Source organism: Esox lucius, chromosome 19 (assembly GCF_011004845.1).
Source record: "Esox lucius isolate fEsoLuc1 chromosome 19, fEsoLuc1.pri, whole genome shotgun sequence".
In the NCBI taxonomy this organism is placed as follows: Eukaryota; Metazoa; Chordata; class Actinopteri; order Esociformes; family Esocidae; genus Esox; species Esox lucius.
Window position 1 is genome coordinate 13,224,609 of NC_047587.1, and position 26,297 is coordinate 13,250,905.

Here is a 26,297-nt window from a genome sequence, read left to right on the forward strand (position 1 = left end):
CAGTTTGTATCGGTGCCTTCTGTGTATGACCCCAGTCTGTACGTCTGACCACGTTCTACTGTTACCTGTTGTCAATCAGAGTGGCGCACACTGGAGCCACAACACCTGCCTCCGTCTGGTATCGTTACAGTGTGATGTGTAAATCATCACAAATTACAACGGACATAGATCCCCAAACGTACATTGCAGTGCACAGACAGAGCTTCTAGAAACACATTGAAACATTGGTTGCAACCCAAACTTGGTGGATTACTCTGATCAAGACACAAAACCCTCAGTACTAAAAATGGGTGGAGTTAGAGTGTCAATTTCATACAGCCGATTGGTGGACAGAAGGCATCTTATTTCTACACTCCCTGATTACCACAGAGTTCACCTTCTGGCCACACATTTCACAGGTTGACTGAGGTTTGTCAGTTCTGTATTCAGCTACTGTTAAGGTGCATGTGCTCACAGGTTTTGTATGGTCTGGGGCAGATTCTCTGTATCACAGGTTTTGTATGGTCTGGTTCAGAGGCTCTGTATCAAAGTTTTTTTTATTGTCTGGGGCAGATGCTCTGTATCACTGGTTTTGACTGGTCTGGGACAGATGCTCTCTATCACAGGTTTTGGCTGGTCTGGGACAGATGCTCTGTAACATGGGTTTTGGCTGGTCTAGGGCAGATGCTCTGTATCAAAGGTTTTGGCTGGTCTGGGACAGATGCTCTGTATCACAGGTTTTGGCTGGGCAGGGACAGATGCTCTGTATCACAGGTTTTGGCTGGGCAGGGACAGATGCTCTGTATTACAGGTTTCGCTGTTTAATGACCCTTAGGAGCAAAGTAGCTTTTCTTTTCTTTGTCGAACCTAGTAGGTCTTTTTTTTTTTACACAAAGTAATTAGGAAAAACACAGTTTTGAAAATAATTTATCTTGACAAGGGCCCATGTAGCAGAATGGTGAGCGCTGAGGAAAACATAACACACTTATTAATGCATTATTAATGAAATTAATGTAATGTATTTTAACAGAATATCAATCCTAATTACATTGCATAACAGAGATTTTTGTAGCTAGCTTGATAACACATCCACACACACACACGTAGCGAGCTTGTACAGACATCACAGCTTCAGGAAGGAGATAAAGAAAATAATGTTGAACAGGATATGAGTGAAACTCTGAAATCGCATTTGAAATCTCGTGGATGAAACAAGAGAAAGTCAAATTCATTTAAGTTGGTTAATTAGAGAGGATAGATAGGGGTTGCAAAAATGTGGGAAAATGTTTAAGCTAACTAAACCTGATGCCAATCGTTGACAAACGAAAATGATTAACGCAATTTCATCAATCAAATTAGCCTCCTAGCTTATTCCTCTGCATTTTAAAACATCAAAGTTCAGCAGATCAAAGGGTAAGAATACTGTTGCATGGTCATAGTATCGACATCAACAGAGAGTAACTGCTAAAGTATTATACCTTCTTCACTGGATCTGCCTGCATACGTCAGTAATCACCCAAAAGAGGAATTCACAACTGGAAGCAGGGTGATGAGTTACAATCACATGATTGTTTCCAGTTTTAAAGCAAATTCAATGAAATGCTACACTGTTTGCTGTGTGGCTGAGAAAATGTTTCCAGTTTTAAAGCAAATTCAATGAAATGCGACACTATTTGCCGTGTGGCTGAGAGAAAACATTTCCAGTTTGAAAGCAAATTTTCTATCTATTACAGCACATTCAGTAACGTGCAGCTGGGAAGCCAATTGTCCACATATTTTGCGGTCAGTGGGCTTCTGAATGTAAAAAGGCCATAATAATAACAGTAGTTTATAATATATATGATGAGCCCAAACATTATGACCACTCACCAGTGAAGCGAATAACATTTTTTTATCTCCTACATGTGAAGATATGGGTACAGTGTTGCCAGGTTAAGCAAGACATTCCAGCACAACGACTGCTCAAAACCTGTCCTAAATGCCTGAAAACCAGAACACCTTTTGTTGGTGCACAATATTGACTATTTAACAAGTGATTACTATTACTAGTACACGATTACACAATAACAATTAATATTACCCCAACCCCCACTTCCCCCTGGAAACTTAAGATGCGGTATGTACACATGTGGAGCATGCTTATGCATACACAGGGGAGCCATCTTACCGTAGCTGACGTGTGACTGATAACAGCATAGAAACACACAAAGCACATAAAGACAGAAACTGTGCGGCCGTGGTGATGTTCAGAAGTAGACCAAAACCCGTCACACGTGCCCAATGAATTTTCACCCACGGCATTTTTTGAAAAGTAGCCCAAATTCGCGTAAAAACCAAATTCGCGTAGCAACACTGTCTGGGTAGATTAGATGGTCAACATTCTTCTTTCTTCTCATAATGCGGGTTGGGATTGGACCTAAAAGTTCCTAGCTAAGAGTTTCCTCTTAAAACCTATTCGCAAGACCAACTTTTACTAAGGATTGGAGAGAAGTCTTAAGCTAACAGAAAAGGCTATGGATGTATTAGCGTACTTACTGTCATGGCTGACAAGGTATTGTATGTAGCTAGAGCTGATATGGAAACTCGTGTACGTGAGCTATTCAAATAAACCTCCACAGGACTTAAAAAAGGCAAAAAACAAATAATTTATTCCACGTAGTTTTGTATATACAAAATTCCTACTTTGTAAATTACTCTCATCAACAGAAGATAACCTTAAACAAGTCTATACTGACACCCGGCATCTGTATATCCTGAACAAATCTTCTTTTGTGTTAAACTAACTAACGTTTCTTATTAAGTTTACCTCCACCATAGTGTCTATGAACTGTATTGCTTTTGCCACTGGCCGTTTTAACAGCTTATTAGCCAGTAATAGGCTTACTAGTATCTACTAACTTATTATACGAATTGAGCAATTGCTAGCGAGACTGAAGATGAACTATTCCATGCCAGAAACAGACGCAATATAACCGTATACAGTTTCAATTAAGGCTAACTATAACGTAACTACGTTGTTAAGTCAGCAAATGAGTTTGTCTATCCTGACCCAAAAGCATGCACGGATGCGTACTTCAGAAATCCACCAGAAACAGTCACAATATAACTGCAAACTGTTTTATTTCAGGCTTACTATTATTTATGGTTTTAGCCAGCAAAGTTTTTGTCTATATGGAATAATACATAATGTGTACATTGCTTCGCCTGCGAGGAGATTCAAACTCAGGAACTACAGTTCACTAGTCTGTTTCTCTAACCACTACGCTATTTAACAAGGGATAGTCAGTCAGTCAGGCACTTAATAAGAGACATTCGCTTTTCTTAGCCGGCTCCGCTTACACGGTCTGGCAATTAAGTTAAACTAAAACGACGCACTACGGTAAGAAAACCGTATCGCTCCCAAGCTAAGACCTTACCAGTAACCGGCATTGGCAAAAACCTAGAATGGGCACATGAGAGTGAACTGGACCTTGGAGCAGTGGAAAAAGGTATTTTGGTCTGACAAGTCCCATTTTCTTTTACATCACGTGGAAAGCCCTGAATGTGTGCGCCATTTACCTAGGGAAGTGATGGCACCAGGATGCACTATGGGAAGATGAGAAGCCAATGGAGGGAGTGTGATGTTCTTGGCAATGTCCTGCTGGGAAACCTTGGGTCCAGGGATTCATGTGGACCTAAACATTGTTGCAGACCAGGTACACCCCTTCATGACAATGGTATTTCCAAATGAGTACTTGTGGGATGTGCTTGACTGACAAGTCCGATCCACGATGATGCCACCTCACAACTTTAAGGATCTGCTGTTAATGTCTTGGTGCCAGATACCACAGGTCACCTTCAGGGGTCTTGTAGAGTCCATCCCTCAGCGGGTCGGTGCTGTTTAGGTGGCAAGCTGAGGACCATGAGCATATTAGGCAGTTGGTCATAATGTTTTGGCTCATCAGTGTATATATACATGCTGTTCACCAAAACAGTATCAACATCATGGATGTTGTGTGTGTGTTTTACATTAAACCTTAATGAAAGCGAGACTATAACCCCACAGAGCTGATGCTACTAGAAACTACACCTCTGTCCCAAAATGGCCACCTCATTCCCTAAATAGGGCACTACTATTCAACAGAACCCATGGGGAATAGGGTGCCATTTGCGAAGTACACTGAGTCCAACTGGAAACTTTTAAGGACCTACACAGGGGAGCCACGGGATGATGTGGTGATTTAAACGATGTTGACACCCCCCGCCCACCCCCAAGTTCTCCTTGACCTCTCGTGGTCATCTCTGGCTGCTGCATACTGAGAACTGGGCTGTTGGCAAGGCTGACTCACAAATGGCACCTTGATCGTTCCATGTCATGCACTTTTTCTACCAGAGCTCCGCACCCTTGGGCTGTCCTTGAAGGGAAAAAGCTTTTCTGGGTTACAGGGATGACCCTTTTTTTTTTATCCCGGTAGAACTATTCCCGAATGGGTTCTACCTAGAAACAAGAGGTTCAACAAGAAACCAACAACTGTTGTACCTGGCACCATATAATGGTAAGGGTTAACCCTAACCCAGACAACACTTTTGGGTTCGCTAAAGAAATACTGAGGCTTGTGGCCAAGTGAGGATAATTTAATCAGGGGTTGGCGCGAATGGCCGAACGCGAGACGACCTGCCAAAGACCTGGACAAAGTGGTCCCGTCAGCAGTAGGGGCGAGCGCCAGTCTTACGAAACAACGAATGATGCGTTCCCCTCTGCAGTTGCAACATGCTTCTCAGAGACGGACAGACAAGTTACGATCACAGCGGTCACAGATCACTTGCAGTCAAGCTCTAAGAAGGAATTTGGAAATCTTGTTGGGGTTGCTTAGGCTACAACGAGGGGGTGCTGCACCCCATCACCCTTACTTTCCCCGGCTATGCTGAGGCTCATCTCGAAAAGGTACCGTATTCCCTTTAATAGCCGAAGGGCACCCTAAGTTCTTCTGGATCCACAATGTGGTGTGTGAGTTGTTGAGGCCCACAGCGCGTGTCTGGAGCACAGGAAAACGTACATTCAGGTTATCATACAGTCAGGTGTTTCCCTATAAATAAAATACACACACATTATGTAAAACCTCTGGCAGGCCTGCAAAATGTGAGTGTGTTTGTTTTTTCCATTTTCGAAAGCAGAGGAGGGGAGACTGAACAACACAAACAGAGCTGCAGTCGACAGAGTCAGCACTTTTAAGTTCCTCTGCATCCACATAAATGAGGACCAACGAGGGCTCCAGTGGTTGTCGAGAGGGCAGAACAGCATCTCCACCGTGCAAGGGGACTGCATGCGATCCCGGGCGCCTGGAAATACTACGGCTGCCCCGTCCATATCTGGGACGGGAACTGAACTGTTGCGCTCTCACTGGGTGGTGATGACGGCCAGGCGGATCGGGGGCTGTGCACCCAGCCTCCCAGGACATCTGTACAAAACAATGCCGGACGAAAGCCTGCAGCATAATCAAGGATCCTTGTCACCCGAGCCGCCCGCAGTTCAGTCGCCTACCGTCGGTGAGATGGCGACTGTACTGTACTCGTACTAAGAAGCTTGTAGACAGTCTCTGCAAGTCATCAGACTGCCTGAACACAATCTGTCTGAATGCTAAGAACACACAGTTGTAATTTAAACCTAATTACTGCCCTAATAGTAGAGATTTGTATGCGTCAAGCTTTCTTTTTATAGAGGTTGTCTAATATACAGCTCTGGAAAAAATTAAGAGACCGCTGCAAAATTATCACCTTCGCTGGTTTTACTATTCATGTATGTTTTTGAGTAAAATTAACAGTTTTGTTTTATTCTATAAACTACTTACAACATTACTCCATTCCAAATTCCAAATACAAATATTGTCATTTAGAGTATTTATTTGTAGAAAATAACAACTGGTCAATATAACCGAAAAGGTTCCGGCCTTAAAGAATGCAAAGAAAATAAAATCATATTCTTTCAAAAACAAAATACTTATGTTTTCACTTAGGAAGAGTTCAAAATTCAAAATTTGATGGAATAACCCTGATTTTTAATCACAGCTTTCATTTGTCTTGGCATGCCCTCCACCAGTCTGTCACATTGCTTTTGGGTGACTTTATGCCACTCCTTGCACAAAAATTCAAGTGGCTTGGCTTTGTTTGATGGCTTGTGACCATCCATTTTCCTCTTGATCAAATTCAGGTTCAGGTTTGGAGATTGGGCTGGCCATGACACGGTCTTGATCTGGTGGTCCTCCATCCACACCTTGATTGACCTGGCTGTGTGGCATGGAGCATTGTCCTGCTGGAAAAACCAATTCTCAGAGTTGGGGAACATTGTCAGAGCAGAAGGAAGCAGGTGTTCTTCCATGATAACCTTGAACTTGGCTTGATTCATGCATCCTTCATAAAGACAAATCTGGCCGATTCCAGCTTTGCTGAAGCATCCCCAGATCATCACAGATCCTTCACCAAATTTCACAGTGGGAGCAAGACACTGTGGCTTGTATGCCTCTCCAGGTCTCTGTCTAACCATTAGACAACCAGGTGATGGGCAACGCGGAAAATTTGACTCATCAGAGAAGATTAACTTACTCTATTCGTCTACGGTCCAATCCTTATGGTCTTTTGCAAACTTCAGCCTGGCTATTCTTTGCTTTTCATTGATAAATGGCTTTTTTCTAATGTTGCACAACTTCAGCCCTGCCCCTAGAAGCCTGTTTCGAACCGTCTTTGTCTTACACTTCACCCCAGCTGCTGTTTGCCATTCTTTTTGTAAGTCACTTGATGTCATCCTATGGTTGTTGAGTGACATTCGAATGAGTTGACGGTCATCTCGGTGAATGGAGAGTCGTTTTTGCCCTCTGCCAGTCTTTAGCTTTGGTGTCCCCAATGTCTGTTGCTTGACCTTGTTCTTATGAACCGCCGTCTTTGACATTTTCCGGATGGAAGCAAACTGACGCTCACTGTATCCCTCGGCCAGAAAAGCCAGAATCGAACCATTCTTTTCCTCACTTAAAGCTTTTCTTTTCAACTCTTTTGTCATGCTGAATAGTATTTTATTTTTCAAATTACCTTTGAGGTACTACTTGCACTGTTTTTGCCATCCAGCTGGTCCTATTGCAAGAGGACAGTGATGACCACCGCAGTGGTTTTTATACTTTTCCTTGCTAAATTAGATTTGGTTCAGGTAATCACCTAATCAGTACCTAATTAAGTAAAATGGTGTGTGCCTGTTTTGGAATTTAACTGACACTGGAACGGAATGGCTGCCATACATGTAGAGATGCTGATTTTAGGAGTGTTATGACGTCAACAACCTTTTATCTCATTTCATTTGTTTGTTCTATGACTTTCAGCACACTGATAGATTAATAAGGGAGTTTGGCCTCTATGGTACCTCATTTATAATTCGACCACCATGGTGAGATATGTTATAAGGCAAGGCCATGAATGGCATTTGGACATCCAAATATTTGGTTGGGAAAACTGATTGAAAAAACAGGTTGACATTTTTTTGAAAAGAGCCTCTAGTAATGTCTTAGTGTAACATGAATTTGAATAGGACCATGGCAGTGGTGGTGGGTGGGTAAAATCACTATAAGTCATTATTTGTATACATACACAATTGGACGGCCGGGACTAGAAGACAACAGCCACACACACAAGCTGTTTAATAAATTCCTTCACATACAGTGGGGAGAACAAGTATTTGATACACTGCCGATTTTGCAGGTTTTCCTACTTACAAAGCATGTAGAAGTCTATAATTTTTATCATAGGTACACTTCAACTGTGAGTGACGGAATCTAAAACCAAAAATCCATCATACAATGTGATTTTTTTATAATTAATTTGCATTTTATTGCATGACATAAGTATTTGATCACCTACCAACTAGTAAGAATTCTGGCTCTCATAGACCTGTTTTTTTTTCTTTAAAAAGCCCTTTTGTTCTGCACTCATTACCTGTATTAGCTGCACCTGTTTGAACTCCAACCTCTCCACAATGGCCAAAATCGGCAGTGTATCAAATACTTGTTCTCCCCACGGTATTTGAGTTACAAAAACGTTGGAACAAAATCAAAGACCTACCTCCACTTTTCCAGGACCATTTGAACATAATGGTCCTATTCTTATAACCAACAGCAATCACATCTTAAGATAGCAGAAAGTAATTTGAGTTCATACCATTGTGTGTGTGTGTGTGTGTGTCTGTGTGGTGGAAAGCCCATGCCATTCTCCCCTTAACGTTGCAACGGCTTGAATTTGTATAACAGACGGTAATGCATTTGATTCTGTTGTCCATCCACCTCACAGGTGTGGCATATCTAGATGCTGATTAGACAACATGATTATTGCACAGGTGTTCCTTAGGAAAAGGAAAATCAGAAAACCAGAAACTGGCTGGTTTTCTGACCCCCCCGGACCCCCCCAATACAGTGAAACTGCATATTTTAGAGTGGCCTTTTATTGTGGCCAGCCTAAGGCACACCTTTGCAATAATCGTGCTGTCTAATCAGCATCTTGATGTGCCACACCTGTGAGGTGGATGGATTATCTCGGCAAAGGAGAAGTGCTCACGAACACAGATATAGACAGATTTGTGAACAATATTTGAGAGAAATAGGCCTTTTGTGTACATTGAGAAAGTCTTAGATCTTTGAGTTCAGCTCATGATAAATGGGGGCAAAAACAAAAGTGTTGTGTTTATAATTTTGTTCATTGTGTATCACTGGCCCTTTTTGAAAATTAGTTAAAACCAAGTCTAAAGTCATCCATAGCTATTTAAGAAAGGGCCACTTTTAGATAGCTAGCTAGCCACCAAAGAGAACAACATATTACTTAGGAGTTGCATTTGTTTCTGTCAATTACTGTTTCATGTAATTTGATTGGGGTGAAGCCAAATCAAAACAGATTTCCCTCTGGGAGGCTTTTCTTGCAAAGGACTGCCCACAGTTGCGCCCCTGGGAAATTGACTCTTTTATATATATGTTACAAATACTTGAGATTATACTCAGTCCTGCCGCAATTATTATTACTATCATTATTGTAACATTATTACTGCTGTATAATGTTTATGTTTACCACTTACTACTACTGTGACTTATAAGCTTTTTTACATACTTTTATATCTTTAATATTGTTGAACAGGAACATGGATGTAATTATGTTTTTTTGTTATGGGCCTTGTGAATCCAGTGCTTAGGGCCGTTAAACCCTAAAAGAGTGGGAGAGAGAAAGTCACTGATGTCAAAGACAGATTTTAAGGGTCAAATTAGTTTATTTCTCATTTACCTATCAGGGGCTTATCGTCTTAACCAGAACTCATTTGGAAGCGGGTCAGCTGTCGTAATGGGTATATATTTTTGTGCGGGCACCCTGTTCTTGTGAGTCTGATTTGGTAGTAAATAAACAAACAACATGCCTGAGCAAATACACGCACAACAATAAGTCTGAGAAAATAAATAAACAAATTATTTGTTTGTCCAGCAGATATTGTCTCCACTCTCTCTCTCTCACTGAACAGCTCGTAATCAGATTTCAGTCTTGCCGGATTTCAAACAGAGGGTTTCTGGATGACAATCAAGGAACAGGATTGCTTTTTTTAGTTTAGGGTGGAGGGATGACAAGACAAAATTAAACATAGCCTCTTTTCATTTTTCTTTTCCTGGGTGCTTATTTCCAGCCCCTTTGCTGTTTTTGGGCTGTTTTTTTATGTGCTGTGAGGGAAAAGGGACTGGCCGTGACTGGGTCATCACCTTATGGGACCTTATGGGAACTGAACTCATCGATTTTAACTTGTTTTAAATTTAGCTGTTCAAGAAATGTGAGGTTCTGTTAGGTTCCTTTTTTGTTTTTTTGCTTCTGGTTTCGAACGTAGCCTGTTTTGTTCGGTTTTTGTCTTTTGTGTTTGAATGTAGCTTGTCCCGTATTGTGGTTTGCACTTGTGTCTTGTTTAGCTCCCTATTTATTCAGCTGGTTTTCTTAGTGTCGCCGTGAGGTATTGTTTGTGTACCACGACTCTACTAAGCCTTTACTCTGTGAATCCCTTTTGATTGACCATCTGTGTACCGGGTTTATGAGCCAGTCTCTTGCCTTACCATCGATCTCTAGTCTTGTCCTTGCCTATACTGTCACCTGATCTGCCATTCTGTCACTGACCCTGCCTGTTTTCCTGACCACGATTCCTGCCTGCTCCTCTAAATTAAACCTGCGCACTCCATGCTTGGGACCACACCACACCATCTTGTTCTTACAAGAAATGCAACGGCCACAACTACATTTTACAAGGGTGTTTGTGGATGGTTGTGGGTGTTTCCCAGGTGTGCCTTGAGCACTGAGAAATTAAGCTACCCTTCCACAAGAAAATTGCAGTTTGGAACTGCAGTAAAGGTGCAGTAAAGGCAAAACTGTGTTATTTTGGAAAGATTTATTGCAGAAATACGGTTGTGTACTGCAGTTGAATGGTGTTATTATTGATGCAATATTTGTTGAACATTGTGGAATACATCTGCACTCTAAACGGTTCTAATGCAGTTAAACTGTAGTCTGACTTTAATCATTTTTTAAGGGCAACATTGCTGTAGATGTATTTAAGTTGAGGACACACTCACACGCGCACACACACAGCCCAGATTATTCAGCACAGTATTGTGACCTATTACCAGGTGAAACATAACAAACATAATTCTTCCTGTCCTCCGTTTCTCAGAAAAGGGACTGTGTATGGCCAACCCCTCCTTGTGATGTCAGTCATCATCATTTTGCTCTAAAACATAAGTAATGATGTTGGCATCTGGCCTTGGAATAGCTGAATCCCAAATGTTAGCTAGCTGTTACCATTTTCTTTCAACATTAGTCAACACTGTTCTCACTTCAGTTAGACAACTGGCCAATTCAAGAGGAGACAATGGTAATTCATCTTTGAGTTGGAACGTTATAGAAAGCTGGTGTCAGTTGTCAGATTTGATTAGCTAGCTATCATAAACTGGAATGTATCATGGTTGTCAGATTTCAGGTAAAAACATTGAAAACAAGCAGGCAAACTTTACATCCTAAACCGTTCTTCAGGTGGAATCTTTCACTCATAATAGCTACCCATCAGGGAGATGCTATGTATTTAACTGGTTACATCAAAGTATACTAGAATGTATTGTGTTATAGTACCTTTATCAAATGAGCAAGCTAGCTACTGTTTATATAAGCTAAACATAAAATGTATTTAGCAATGCAACATCCCAATAATCCCAGGTTTGACAGCCTGCAGAAGTATAAGCTAGGGTAATAGGTCCACAAGGTGTAACTGTAATCCATGTCCTGGCCATGGGCTCGGTTTGCCCAGTGATCTGCACTGCTTGCATGAATACTTAAAAACAAATTGTCATGACTCCAGGTCAGGGCGTACCTCAGCTTGGAGTTTGTTTTCTCGGTTCAGTTTCACTATAAGGTGACTGCCAGTAGTTTGAAGGTTATAGCAATGTCAAATGATTATTGCACCTACACACATCTATGCTGAATATACTAATTCACTCCCAGTTTATCCAAAGATAATGTTTTCTTTGTAATTATTTGGTTGGTAGTTTGTCTGAGTAACTATGTCTTAGTTGATACTGAATGTGCCTTTTACATTTAATTAATTCAATTAGATGTGTTTAATGGAAGCAACACTGAAAAGTAATCATCCAGATATTTGAAAATGTGTCAGATTCTGGCTCGTTTGCAAGTGTACAACTCGTTTCCTTTAGCCAGGAGTATTCAAATTCAGCATCGCCTTAGGGTCAATACTGAATCACTGCTGTTCTTTTCCTATCTGATTTGTCAATGTCATTGATGGGCCAGAGATTCTACACACCTGGGGCCAGTTTCACAGGAAGATGAAGCCCGTCCCTGGAAAAAGAAGCACACCATTCCATCTGCTCTGATCCCAACCACGAGCTCCAGTCAATGCCAGTCAATTCAGAAAGTAAACCAAATTCCAATTTCAAATTTCTCTCAGTGAAGGACACCAACGATAATTGAATTGGAATGGAATTGTTGTGTCCTTCCTAAATTGACTTACAGTAGACATATTTCAAGCACTACTGTAAGTCACTTTGGATGAATGTTTTCTGCTAAACACAGCTTTTAATACAGTACCAGGCTGAATCTATGTACTGTTAACCAGCCCGTGGTGTTCAAGGTCTGAATGAGGAGAACGATAAAAACAAGCTGTACTATTATACTTCACCGCCGTGCCCATATGTCATCATCGGTGTCATCGTCTCCTGAGGCCATGGATTTGTTGTGTCTTGGGAGGTTAGGTTTTAGCTTCTGCTCTGGCCAATCCGTGAAAGGCAGATTCAGCCCCAGCTGTCGTGTAGTAGGCCTACACGGATGGTGCTCATGTTGTGTTAGACTCCTAGGGTTTTTTCCTCCTTTGTGTTCCACTGTGCCGGTCCAAGGTTATATAACTTGTTATTGATGATGGAATGTAAATCACGGGGGGACATTTTATAGAATTGCTTTTTAAGGTCGACACATTTCACTGAAGCTTGCATCCATTACAAGACCATGGCGTTTGCCTTTGGAGCAGCAAGGAGAAGTGACCCTCCCTACCTTCAGGAAATAGTCAAGCCCCACATTTCTACTCAAGCCTTTGTCTCCTGGCCACCGCTTCTCTATGGGAAGTCAGCTCCCGCTTGGACCAGAGCTCTTCTCCGGCCTGGCGCCCCAGTGCTGCAACCGTCTTCCCCTTGAAGCCAAGACAGTCGAATCCTTAGCCATTTTCTGAAAACCTCTGAGACCCGAGCTTTTCAAAGAGTATCTAAAATAGTGTTAAATTGCCAAAACGTTGAAAATTATGGTGGACTCAGAGAAATTATAACGCCATCATTATTGAGATGAGGTGTATGTAAGACTTTGATGTCACGAAGTCCTACACAGCTCTGTTACAGCACCCAGTCAGAAATCACGTGACGAAAACAGGTGATGTTTGAAAACATAGCTCCAGCAATATTCCATAACTTTTGAATAAGTTCTGTATAAGTTTGCGTAAAGGGATCTGGGACTGTGAAGAAATTGAGAAATGAATTCCACCCCAAAGTAACAATAAAAATAATGCAATGCTTTACCTCTTTACAAATGCTTTACCAATTCACTCACTTTGTCGGCCTTAACATGTTATTATACTGTACAGTACGTGTGATTCTGTAAGTACAGTTATGTACAGTTATTCTGGCTCAACCAATCAGTGTGCCCGGAGGTGTTGCCCGGAGACCTGCCTCATCCATCATTGTATCTCCTTAACCAGTCAGTACTGCAGACAGAGGACCATTGGGGCAATGAAGCAGAGCATCACTTTAATCTCTCTTTTGCTGCCAACACTGCTCGGTGGCGCTGTCACAAAAGCGGTGTCTCTTGTAGGCTACCTTTCTGAACTTTGTTTGTCGTGTCAGCGGTCGATCAATCATAAACCCTATTCCCTTAACTTCCAAATTAAATAAAGAAAAATGTGAGTTAGAATTTTGGTTGTCTTGACTGAATTTTAATGGAATTAAAACCAAACCTTAATTAAATTAAACTATCAACTACAATTATATTTTACATTTTAGTCATTAATAGTGGATGGTCTTATCCAGAGGCATTTACAGGAAATAAACATAACCATTTATAATACATATCACACTTCAGGCTTATAAACTATTGTTCTCTCGGTATCCATACTGGAAGAGATCCAGAACATTCTAGCATCTAAAGCACATCGTTTTTCAACATCACTCCGATGTTAGCCAGACATTTTGGATGAGCAAATGTGAAAATGGTCTCCACAACTGTGTTCTAAATCACAACCTTGTCTCTACTTGTGCTCTGGTTTAAATGAGTGCACTATTTGGACAATAGGGTGCCATTTGGGGCTCAGAAACATACATCAGGTGAAGGTGGATTGGATCCATTAGGGAGATTAATTTACCTGTCTACACTGAAGCACAAAGCCTGGTCCGTTTCAGTGTAACTGAAATAAAACTGTCAAGTACATGTCTTGTGAGCATTGTTTGGATGTGTGTTTTTGTGTGCTTGTGCAGTTGTGTTTGTGTATATTTGTGAAAGTGTGTGTGTGTTTGTGTATGTTTGTGCATATGTGTGTACAGTATATGTGTGTCTCTGTGTGTGTGTGTATGTTTGTGTATGTGTGTGTATGTGTGTGTGTGTGTGTATTTGTGTGTATATGTCTGTGTGTGTTTGTTTGTGTGTGATTGTTTTTGCATGTGCGTGTTTGTTTGTGTAAGTTTGTGTGGGTGCGTTAGCGAATGTTTTTTTGAGTGTGTGTATGTTTGTGTGCTTGTAGGTTTGTGTCTGTTAGTTTGTGTCTGTTTATGAGTGTGCGTTTGCATATGTATGTATGTTTGTGTGTGTGTGTGTGTTTGTTTGTGTAGGTTTGTGTGCTTGCGTTAGTGTATGTTTGCATGTTTGTGTGTGTTTGTATGTGTGTGTTTTTTTGTTTTTGTGTAAGTTTGTATGTGTGTGTATGTTTGTGTGTGCGTGTGCTTGAATATGTTGGTGCATATGTGTTTGTGTGCATTATGTTGGTGCATAGAAATAGCTGAAAAGTGCTATATAAATATAATGTATTATTATTATTTGTAATATGTGTTGTGTGTGCATGTCACCCCACTTCCTAAATCCTTAAGAGCCCTGGGCCCAGATCGGTCTAGCTTCTGCCTACAAGTCCATGGGTACAGGCCCAACATAGTCCTACCTCCACTATGCGCCATAAAAGCTACCTAAGCATTTAATTTGTTGTCATAATTCAACATAAACAAATAATGAAGCAGCATCACTCAATTTTATTCCTATTTTTCTTTTCTTCCAATTAAAGGTGCCCAGCACATACCTCTGAATTAGCATAATCACTTTTACAAAGGATGGAGCCAGGGCGAACATTACCATATCACAGGATAAGAAGGCAAACCGAAACGATTGTTTAATGCCCCACCCCCCTCCTGAACATGAAAAAAATGTCAGCCTTCCTCGAGAATCAACGGTAGCGGGGGCCGACATTATTGATTGAAATGATCAAAAACAGCTGTAGGGCTAAACGTGAGCTTTCAATAATAACACAGAGGCCCCAGGGACTTCGGTCTCCCGCGTCCTAATCGCCATGCGTGACCTGGCTGCACGGTGAAGGCCAGCGGCCAGTCTGCCGCAGGTGGCAGAGAAATGACAGATTGCTCCTTTAATGCGTTAATGACCTGAGAATGCCATTACGCCGGCAGAGTAAGATGAATACACGCAGGTACGCGGGGACAGGACATCAGCATTGCTCAGTGCGCTGTGACAGCCCATATCTATCTCCCAATACAACAGCAGTGTGAGTCCCAAACGGCACCCACTTTCCTCTGTGGCGCTACTCGTGACCAGGACCAGCTATGTTCCCTTCGGAAAGTAGCTCCCTAGGTAGGGCACAAAGAGTCTGTTGGGATGCGGCCATGCTAATGCGAACGCATCGCTACACGGGAGGTTTGCTATTTCATAAATGAAGTTGTCTCTGGCGTTGTACGCCCCTGGCCGGCTGGCCGGCTGGTTGCTTCCTCAAGTCATTAGTCTTTAAGGTTTTCATCATGAACGGCCCCAGCAGATCCACACGCGGGCACACGCACGCGCGCACGGGAGCACACTCATGCACACAAACACACGCTCCAAGTCCATTGATGTTTACTTGAGCCAGGAGGGCGAAGATGTAAAGTGGACATTTTAATATCACGCTTGATGTGACTGCATGTACAACAGTTTTCTTTAAAAGATGAATGATTGCGGAGCGGCAGGATGTCGTTAGTTTTATAGCTCATTACGGGTCAAGTCATTCCCCATGACTGGGTGCCAAATTAAAGCCCATTCCCAAAAGTGCGCTCCTTTTTGGCCGGAGCCCAATGCACTTTTAATTTGATCTGGTCAAAACTAGTGCACAATGTAGTGGATAGGGTTCCCAAGCAGACACTGTAATCAATGGTTGCGCTTGACTTCACAGCTCTTGTCAATTATAGACATGTAGCTGGCTAGCCCCCATGGGAGAGAGTTAGTCAAACAATACACAAATACATATTCATGGCAAATGTCTCCTCTTGTAATTGATTAGTGAATGTTTGCTTGTTTCATAGGAGTTTATAATGACAAAATAAATTGTGTTTATCCAAAATAGGGATAAATGGCTTGCCTCCTAACGTATGGGTCCCTCGCAAAGGTTTTATACAGATCAACAATGCCCTTTTATTATTAGCAGCATAGGAGGTTTACATTCAATATGTGTGACACATAACACAATGCTTTACACCAGGGTTTGTGAGATGTCTTCTACCACACTGCAACACGTTAACCGCACCCACAAACAATAATTGCTAAACAGTTTTAGCCTCCAGAATTTAATTTAATTGAAATGGAATTGACCCTTGGTTTGGTTTGAATGATCAATTTTGAATGATCAATTACCAATTTTCAGTAGATAGTTATATACTATGGCTATATTAACTAGCCTAACTTGTATAATTAACATTAATTGAAACAATAACCATACCATTTGATCTGTTCAAATTAGAGACACCAAAAAAAACATTTGTCACATGGTTTGACTATATCAACTAAACAACTTCTGTTTTTTGTTGATTCAGATTATTTTAAATACTCTTTTGGGGGATACTAACAATGCGCTCTAAAACTCCAAAGCAAATGCCAGATCTTAAACAATCTATACTTTCTCTACCTTAAAACAGTTCAATGAATTAGCTTTAGTAACACTTCTAACGCCTGGGTATTGAATTCTCAATGAGGACGAGGGTCATAGAATTAAGTAAAAAAAACGAATGCACACACTGTTGTCTGGAAAAGAGTATCTGTTAACAAAATGATATAAATGTAAATGGGGAACCAATCCCGAAATAAGGTCAAAGAAGGGCAAAGACTTTGAGTTTTAATTGTCTGGTGACCTTTGGGCTAAAGTGCAAACATTTCTGTGATTGGCCTCCAATTCCACATCACCTCCACCACAAGGATTAACAGTTGAGGATGGGACAGCTTGAACATGGGAGCAATGTTTTCGTGACCTGTGTCTTTTCGGGGAAGCATTTACTTTGAACAAACACTGCATTCTCTGCTATGCAATGCAGGCATGTCTCACATTGGCAGATTCACATGAGCCGATTGGACACAGCTATTTATAGCAGAATGTGATAATGTCACGCCGTCTCGCAAGCGAGACCGTAGACATGAGGGAGTTCTAAGTGATCTGTCTAGATGTTTACATTTGAGCAAGATATGCACTGTGTGTGTGATGGAGAACGAGAACGTTAGAGTCGCTAGCTGGTATGTCATTATAGAAGAAATAGAGTTGCAAAGAGCTTGCAGCAACAGATTCAGCCGCAAGAGAAGGGACACTCTGGAAAAGTAGGCCACTAAATAACTTTAGTTTCAACTTTGGTCTCCATCCCACATGAGAGAAAAAGTCTGTGACTTTTATTAACTCAAACATTTCAGGCCAGATCTGCTCTGAAGGCACAAATGAATGTGATTTGTTGACTCAGTGGAGAAGGTCGAGCTTCAAAGTTTGGCAATGGGATTTGTGAAATAGGTTTAAAGGGCATGACATAATATAACATAATATTGTTCATCTACCCAGACATATTGGCAATACAGTATATATCAAGTTTTCATCATGATATATTGTATTGTAACGAAATTCACTTTAATTAAGCTTTAAAACCCCAAATGCTTTTTTCTGCCTCAATACAAAATGTGTACAATTGAAGGAATATATCTTGAGAATTGCAAATGTTCTCTCCATCGCCAAGGGATAAGCATTTAAAATGTTCCTTCCCAGGCCACTGAGACTTGGTCGGTTCAGCCATGCACTGCAGAAGTCACAGAGCTATTTTTATCTCACTTCAGTTGGTTTCTGATTATTAGGTCCCTGATGAATTTGCTATCACAAAAGGGGCCAAAAAGGTTTAAGATCCACTGCTCTGGTATGACCTTGGGAATTCAGTACAGGAGATATTTTGACCGGGTCTCTGTACACAAAATATAGCAGTCTACTCTATGTTATAGTCTTGCAGATATTCAATATTAATTATATCTATACTGTTTATTTGCAGATGTTTTTTTTTGTCATCAATCTACCCATAATACCCCATAATGATAAAATGACAACACGCATTTTGAAATGTGGCCCAATTCATTGGACATAAAAACCTGGAATATCTCATGTACACACTGTAAGAATTCAGACCCCTTTGCCATGACACTCAGATTATGCTCAGATGCATTCTGTGTCCTTTGATCATCATTGAGACGTCTCTAGAACTTGATTGAAGTGCACCTGTGGCAAATTCAATTAACTCAGCATGATGTGGAAAGCCAAACATCTATCTATGTAATAACAGTGGAACTCTCTGTAGGCATACATCTTGGGACGGTTATAAAAAAGTGCTTATCACTGAACGTTCCCAGCACAATGGGCTCCATCACTGTGAAATGGGCTCCATCATTTGGTGATGCTTCTCAGCAGTAGGGACTGGAAGAAGGAACGAAACCTGATCTCAGACTGGAAGAATATTCATCCTTCAGTACAACGACAACCGAAGCGCATAGTCAAGACAACACTGGCTTCAGGAAAAGTCTGTGAATGCACTTGAGTGGCCCAGCCAAAGACCAGACACCATTGAACGTCTATGAGGAGACCTGAAGGTGTGATCGCTGCCAAATGCGCTAAATAAAAGGTCTGAATACTTATGTACATGAGATTGTAACAGGAAGAGACACAGGGAACGGATACATTGCAGGTGTTCACGGCCCTGCAGGGCTTTTATTACAGAACTCAGTGGGGAGTAGATAAATTGGCATAAATGCCTGAAAACGTGTTTTCACTTTGTCATTATAGGTTATCGTGCGTAGATTGATGGCAAATACATATAATTCAATTAATTATAAATCAAATCGATAACACCAAATGTGGAGAAGGTGAGGGGGTCTGAATCCTTCCCGAAGCCACTACGTGATATGCCCATACGATCTGAACAGACACATTTGGGTAAATAGAACAGTGGCAAAATGTCCCATTCATTTCAGAGGTTCATGCCGCGTCCTAGCGTATTTAATAAATGATCCCAGTCAGTGCTGTGTCCTCATGAACGTGTCTGTATTGCAGCTACGGTGACATGGTGCCCAAAACCATCGTGGGGAAGATATTTGGTTCCATCTGCTCTCTGAGCGGGGTGCTGGTCATCGCCCTGCCCGTCCCCGTCATTGTGTCCAACTTCAGCCGTATCTACCACCAGAGCCAGCGGGCGGAGAAACGACGGGCCCAAAAGGTACTGTGGGCGTGTGTCTCCCTGTCTGTCGCTCTGCCACCTCCCTGAATCGCTTTCATCTTTCTGTCAGTACTTCCGTCTGTGTGTCTCCCTGTCTGTCGCTCTGCCACCTCCCTGAATCGCTTTCATCTTTCTGTCAGTACTTCCGTCTGTGTGTCTCCCTGTCTGTCGCTCTGCCACCTCCCTGAATCGCTTTCATCTTTCTGTCAGTACTTCCGTCTGTGTGTCTCCCTGTCTGTCGCTCTGCCACCTCCCTGAATCGCTTTCATCTTTCTGTCAGTACTTCCGTCTGTCTGTCTCCCTGTCTGTTGCTCTGCCACCTCCCTAAATCGCTTTCATCTTTCTGTCAGTACTTCCATCTGTCTGTCTCCCTGTCTGTTGCTCTGCCACCTCCCTAAATCGCTTTCATCTTTCTGTCAGTACTTCCGTCTGTCTGTCTCCCTGTCTGTTGCTCTGCCACCTCCCTAAATCGCTTTCATCTTTCTGTCAGTACTTCCGTCTGACTGTGTTTCCCTGTCTGTTGCTCTGCCACCTCCCTAAATCGCTTTCATCTTTCTATCAGTATTTCCGTCTGTCTGTCTCCCTGTCTGTCGCTCTGCCACCTCCCTAAATCGCTTTCATCTTTCTATCAGTACTTCCGTCTGTCTGTCTGTCTGTCGCTCTGCCACCTCCCTAAATCGCTTTCATCTTTCTGTCAGTACTTTCGTCTGACTGTGTTTCCCTGTCTGTTGCTCTGCAATCTTCCTGAATCTCTTTCATCTTTCTGTCAGTCCTTTCGTCTGTCTGTGTGTTTCCGTCAGTCTGCCTCTGTCTGTCTGTCTGTCTGTGTCTATCTTAACCTTTGTGTTTCTCTGTGTCTCTCTGTCTGTCTCTCTGTCTTTCTGTCTGTCTGTCAGTCTATGTCTCCTTAACACTGGTGTGTCTCTGTCTCTGTGTCTCTGGCTGTCTGTCTGTGTGCCTGTGAGCCAATCACGAAAGAGAAACCAAACCTCTTAAGGTGTGTTACTTTGTTCAAACAGAAAACTCGGATCGCTAAAATCCGTGCATCGAAGAGCCGGGGCACTAACGCGTACATGCACTACAAACAGTACAACGGTCACTTCCTGACCCACAGCTCTCTGGAAGAGGTACTGTAACACTGTAAATCCTGGCTGACCGCCCGACCGGCACCGCCGCGTCACGAAGCGTGACGGGTGCATGTTGCTCCGGGGAGGGGCGGTGTTATGGCGTGACACTGACGGGACTGCTCATGCAGTCGCACCAGGTTGGACAGGGTTGGGGAGTAACGGATTACAAAAAAAACAGGAACTGTAATCCGATGCATTACAAGGAAATATATTGAAATCGGATTACAGATACTTTTGAAAAAATGTATGATTACTTCTTGGATTACTTTTAAATTAAAAATAATAATTGCTCTAAATAGTGATGACACGCTGCATGTTTGATTTTTTTATTATATAGTCTTGAAAGCACTGTTATTCATATCGAAGAGTTGTGTGCCTCAGTTTTGCGTGATCAACAAGCGCACAAATGTGTCCGCGCATAACCAGATTAGTGTGGTTGGAGAACGATTTTTACTGGTAAAAAACGAGTATGCCTACGTTAATATTTGCTTACCCATAGAAAATGTGGTTTAGTAATCTACTACCGACGGATATTTCTCAAAACAATGATATAACTGGTATTTTTTCTTTTTCCGATTTCAGATAGGACTTGCGTATGGGACTAGGCTACTATTTGCCTACAAAAAGCTGTAACATAGCACTGCCTTCAAGACTTAACATTTTATGGAATTCATTACCATATTTGAGGAGGAGAGGTGTGTTGCCAAGTACTCGGCCCAGGGATAATGATTTCCATTTGATTCTGACACCTAAACCGCGTACAGCAGAATCGTACAGCAGAATCACCTAAACCTGTGATTCTGCTTGTTCTGGACCTCAGAACAGTGAGATCATTAGTTAACACAGGCTGCTGATGACGTCGACTTTGTTTATTTATGAATATTGCGTTTAGAAAATGAATCACTGTTGGCCCTAATAATTGCAGGTTCTGTTCTCGTCAGTAAAACGTATTTCAGTGCGGCTGTGCACGTTTGGGCACGTGCATGCGGATCCCGGGGATTTATTTTTTCAATGTTGGTGGTTCTGTTTCAAAACATCAAATAACTCAAAGCTAAGGATATCTTTGTCTTCATATACAAAGATGTGAATAAAATGTTCCAGACATTACCGTTTATTTTGCTGTTCTACTTCATGTCCAATGTATTGAGTTTGCCACAGTTCTGGAGAAATCTCAAGGACAATAACAGAACACACAATTAATCTGAGATCAATTTGGAGTGTCACAGCAAAGGGTCTGAAAACCTGTTTTCAGGTTATTAATTTTCATATAAACTGGCATTGTCATTTGGGGGTATTGCATGTAGATAGATGACATTTTAATGTAATGTATTTCTATTTCTATTGAATGAATTATCCAAGTCCAAAATACAACAAAATTGAAAGTCAAGAGGTTTGAATACTTTTCATAAACACAGTACATAACCAATAAGGTAAAATGAGAAATCCCTGTATATGCTCAGGTATGTAGACCCTAAAGTTGATTGATCCGGTGGTAGGTGTTGTTCAATTGGCTACAGAGGGGAGAACAAGTATTTGATACACTGCCAATTTTACAGGTTTTCCCACTTACAAAGCATGTAGAAGTCTGTAATTTTTATCATAGGTACTCTTCATCTGAGAGTGACGGAATCTAAAACAAAAATCCAGAAAATAACATTGTATGATTTATCAGTAATTCAATTTTATTGCATGACATAAGTATTTGATACATCAGAAAAGCAGAACTTAATATTTGGTACAGAAACCTTTGTTTGCAATTCATACATTTCCTGTAGTTCTTTACCAGGTTTGCACACACTGCAGTAGGGATTTTGGCCCACTCCTCCATACAGACCTTCTCCAGATCCTTCAGGTTTCGGGGCTGTCGCTGGGCAATACGGACTTTCAGCTCCCTCCAAAGATTTTCTATTGGGAGCCACATCTTAGTTGCCCTGGCTGTGTGTTTCGTCGTTGTCATGCTGGAAGACCCAGCCACGACCCATCTTCAATGTTCTTACTGAGGGAAGGAGGTTGTTGGCCAAGATCTCGCAATACATGGCCCCATCCATCCTCCCCTCAATACGGTGCAGTCGTCCTGTCCCCTTTGCAGAAAAGCATCCCCAAAGAATGATGTTTCCACCTCCATGCTTCCCGGTTGGGATGGTGTTCTTGGGGTTGTACTCATCCTTCTTCTTCCTCCAAACACGGCGAGTGGAGTTAGGCCAAAAAGCTCTATTTTTGTTTCATCAGACCACATGACCTTCTCCCATTCCTCACCTGGATCATCCAGATGGCCATTGACAAACTTCAGACGGGCCTGGACATGTGCTTGCTTGAGCAGGGGGACCTTGCGTGTGCTGCAGGATTTTAATCCATGACGGTGTAGTGTGTTACTAATGGTTTTCTTTGAGACTGTGGTCCCAGCTCTCTTCAGGTCATTGACCTGGTCCTGCTGTGTAGTTCTGGGCTGATCCCTCACCTTCCTCATGATCATTGATGCCCCACAAGGTGAGATCTTGCATGGAGCCCCAGACTGAGGGAGATTGACCGTCATCTTGAACTTCTTCCATTTTCTAATAATTGCGCCAACAGTTGTTGCCTTCTCACCAAGCTGCTTGCCTATTGTCCTGTAACCCATCCCAGCCGTGTGCAGGTCTACAATTTTATCCCTGATGTCCTTACACAGCTCTCTGGTCTTGGCCATTGTGGAGAGGTTGGAGTCTGTTTGATTGAGTGTGTGGACAGGTGTCTTTTATACAGGTAACGAGTTCAAACAGGTGCAGTTAATACAGGTAATGAGTGGAGAACAGGAGGGCTTCTTAAAGATTAATGAACAGGATGTGAGAGATGGAATTATTACTGGTTGGTAGGTGATTCAATTCTTATGTCATGCAATAAAATGCAAATTAAATTATTTAAAAAGATTTTCAGGATTTTTGTTTTAGATGCCGTCTCTCACAGTTGAAGAGTACCTATGATAAAAATGACAGACCTCTACATGCTTTGTAAGTAGGAAACCCTGCAAAATCGTTAGTGTATCAAATACTTGTTCTCCTCACTGTATGTTCCTCTTTGCCTTACAATGTCCCGTAATGTGAAAGTAATCCAAAAGAAATCAGATTGCGTTACTGAGTTTGAATAATCCAAAAGTTACATTACCGATTCCAATTTTAGACGGGTAACTTGTAACTGTAAAGGATTACATTTAAACAGTAACCTACCCAACCCTGAGGGGTACTGCTTATGCCGTGACACATGGCCAGTGGCTGCTGCTGCTCTCATTCCAGTGATTCCAGTCATAACTGTGTACTTCTCTAACGGCACCCCTCACGCTGGCCCGCCTCTCTGCTACAGCGCTGACATGCTCTCCGGCAGCCGACTGGCCCACGCCTGTGCCACGCATCACTCTCTACTGCCCCCCGCTGGCGGATTGAAGGCATTGCTCACATTGACTCATAACCCCGTGCATCATGTCTGTCCAATAGGGTTTGGTGGGGACTGAACTGAAAGGGGGGGGACACTGTTCTTTCTATGTTTTTTTTTTCCATTAGCATTCAAACACATCACCTCTTATCAGGTGGCGAGAGTCTGTCCATTGCTCCCTCCTCTAAACTCTGTTGTTTTTAATAGGGGTTAAACTTTGGGAAGTGGTGACTCTGAGGTTAATATTTGAAATGGCGATTTGAGGTTGTTTTAATGATTTTAACCAGATTTGCCCGCTCATAATCAAACATTCGGTTGACATCTGGCTTCGCTGCTTCAGATTAACCTTTCCCCCATGGTGTCATTTCAGAACCATTGTGGCTGTGCTTCTTCATTTTTCCAATGCGTTTTAGACCATAGAAAAAAAAGAATGAATAGGACATGCGTCCCCATTCAACTCAATTACTGCAAAGTGGCTAGAATGGTAGGCTTTGCAAAGTCAAATCAGGAAGTACAAGCAGGAGGTGTACATGTCAATGGCTAGAATGGCAGGCTTTGCGAAGTCAAACCAGGAACTACAAGCAGGAAGTGGACATGTCAATGCGGGCTGAGAAAACTGACATTACTGACAAGAAATACATTTCATTGCATGACTAAAATGAGTTAGGACTGCGAATGTCACCATGGACATTTTTGCACAACGATAACAGACAGCGGGTAAAGGAGTGCCCATGAGGTTACCAGTCAAGTTGCTGGGGTTAGAGGGTCCAAGCCCCTTCTATTCATTCTGCTTCAATGGGCTGGGCTTCCTCATTTCAGCACAGTGTGGTTGTGTGTGTTCTACATTCAGCCCATGCTTTTTCTCCTCTCTGCTTAGTGGTTACCTCAGACTTGTTCTGCTCTAATTGCCATTCTCCCTCTTTGTCTCTCTCTGCCCCAAGGCGTGCAAGGAAGCAGGTCAGCTTCTGGTGGGCAAACCCAACATTCCCTTTGAAAGCCATCACCACCACCTCCTACACTGCCTGGAGAAGACAACGGTAAGAACACCATGACCTTAAACAAATGTACCCAGAAGCTCTGTGTCTCATTCACCGTAGCTCGCCTTTCCATCTGTACAGGACCTGTGGTTAAAACAACTAGACCTCAGGACACATTTACCTTGTGCAGTCATTTTGCAATACATTTTCCCTTCAAACATTCAGCATTCTTACAGTTCCTGCATCTAAGCTTGGTGAGACAAGCTCATCACTCATCACTCATGTAGCCACCACATATTTCAGTCAACAATGTACTAAATTGGAAAGTCAGTGCCCTATTAAAATGGTTTCTAAAACATCAAACCTAGCTGTAACTGAGCTGCGAACAACTCCAATTAGAGGAAAATGGTGTGTTGCGACACTAATTGAGGGTCTGGGAGCAGAAAAGAAAAGGTTGGAAACTCAGGTTTGTGCAGAATAAAAAAACGTATTCTGAAAATGTTTAATGTTCAACATTGATGGATGTTGAATACTACACTATATTTGTCCTCAAAAACCCATATAGCGTAGCTATAGCTAAACATTTTTCCTCTAAGAACGGACCAAATGTGCAAAACAGGAAATATATTGAGATCAAAACCAGACTATCATTGCCACAACAGTTCATCTTAAAAATCACCCAGGACATTAAACCACTGAAATTTGGTGGTGGTCCCAGAAAATACCCTCATCGTAAATGAATACCAGGCTGGGAACTGTATGCATTTCTGAAACCATTTGATTTACAAATTTCCCAGTTGGACAAGAGCTTTGGATTTTTCCAAATTAATTTGTTTCTCTTTTAAAACTGATTGTGTATTGCAACACTTAGGTTTACATTTAAACACCAGCAAACACTGGTTCCCAGCTTATGTGCATCACCTTTCACTGTAAAATACACACTAAGTTTGAAATGTATTTTCTGTGGTAGGAAACATGCCAAAAGTGCCACAAAAGTTTTTTTTTTTCATTCTTCCCAAGACTTGCCAGAAACTGAGAGGGCAACACATTTTGGTAACGGCAGCTCCTCAAAACGAATTGAAAATTAAAGCTTTAAGTACACAAGGAGGGAGTTACAAGATTTATACAATTTATACCTTCCCGATGGTTGTGCTACTAGCTGAAGCTCACAGCATAGATTAGTTCAAGCTGGTGCTCCCACACCAGGCTTGGGCAGTGCTACCCAGTACTGTCCATGAAGGGCTAGTTGTTGACTAGTTGTATGGCACAAGCTTCTGCAATGCTTGAAGTGCTATTACTGTGGCTACGACACACATACATAAAAAATGCATAGACTTACTTAAGTACCTTTGGATAAAAGGATCTGTTGAATGGCATGTATTATTATATTCATGTCACATTGAGGAAGGAGAATGTTAAGTTACAGATCCTAGCTAAGCAGGGCTGCGGTGGCTTTCGTATGTCTCTCAGTGCCTGTTGCACAGACCTTC

At 41.9% G+C, this 26,297-nt stretch overlaps 1 protein-coding gene across 2 annotated transcripts in view; it reads left to right on the plus strand.

Annotated features, from left to right (window-relative positions):
- The window catches only part of LOC105029723 (potassium voltage-gated channel subfamily D member 2), an 84,363-nt gene that overhangs the window by 48,076 nt on the left and 9,990 nt on the right, over positions 1-26,297 (plus strand). Inside the window, exons 3-5 of one of the 2 annotated variants that reach the window (XM_010903229.5) lie at positions 19,139-19,301; positions 20,321-20,428; positions 24,772-24,867. In XM_010903229.5, the coding sequence (XP_010901531.1) occupies positions 19,139-19,301; positions 20,321-20,428; positions 24,772-24,867 (367 nt within the window). The remainder of the gene's footprint in view (positions 1-19,138; positions 19,302-20,320; positions 20,429-24,771; positions 24,868-26,297) is intronic. The other variant, XM_010903230.5, reaches the window with a different exon arrangement.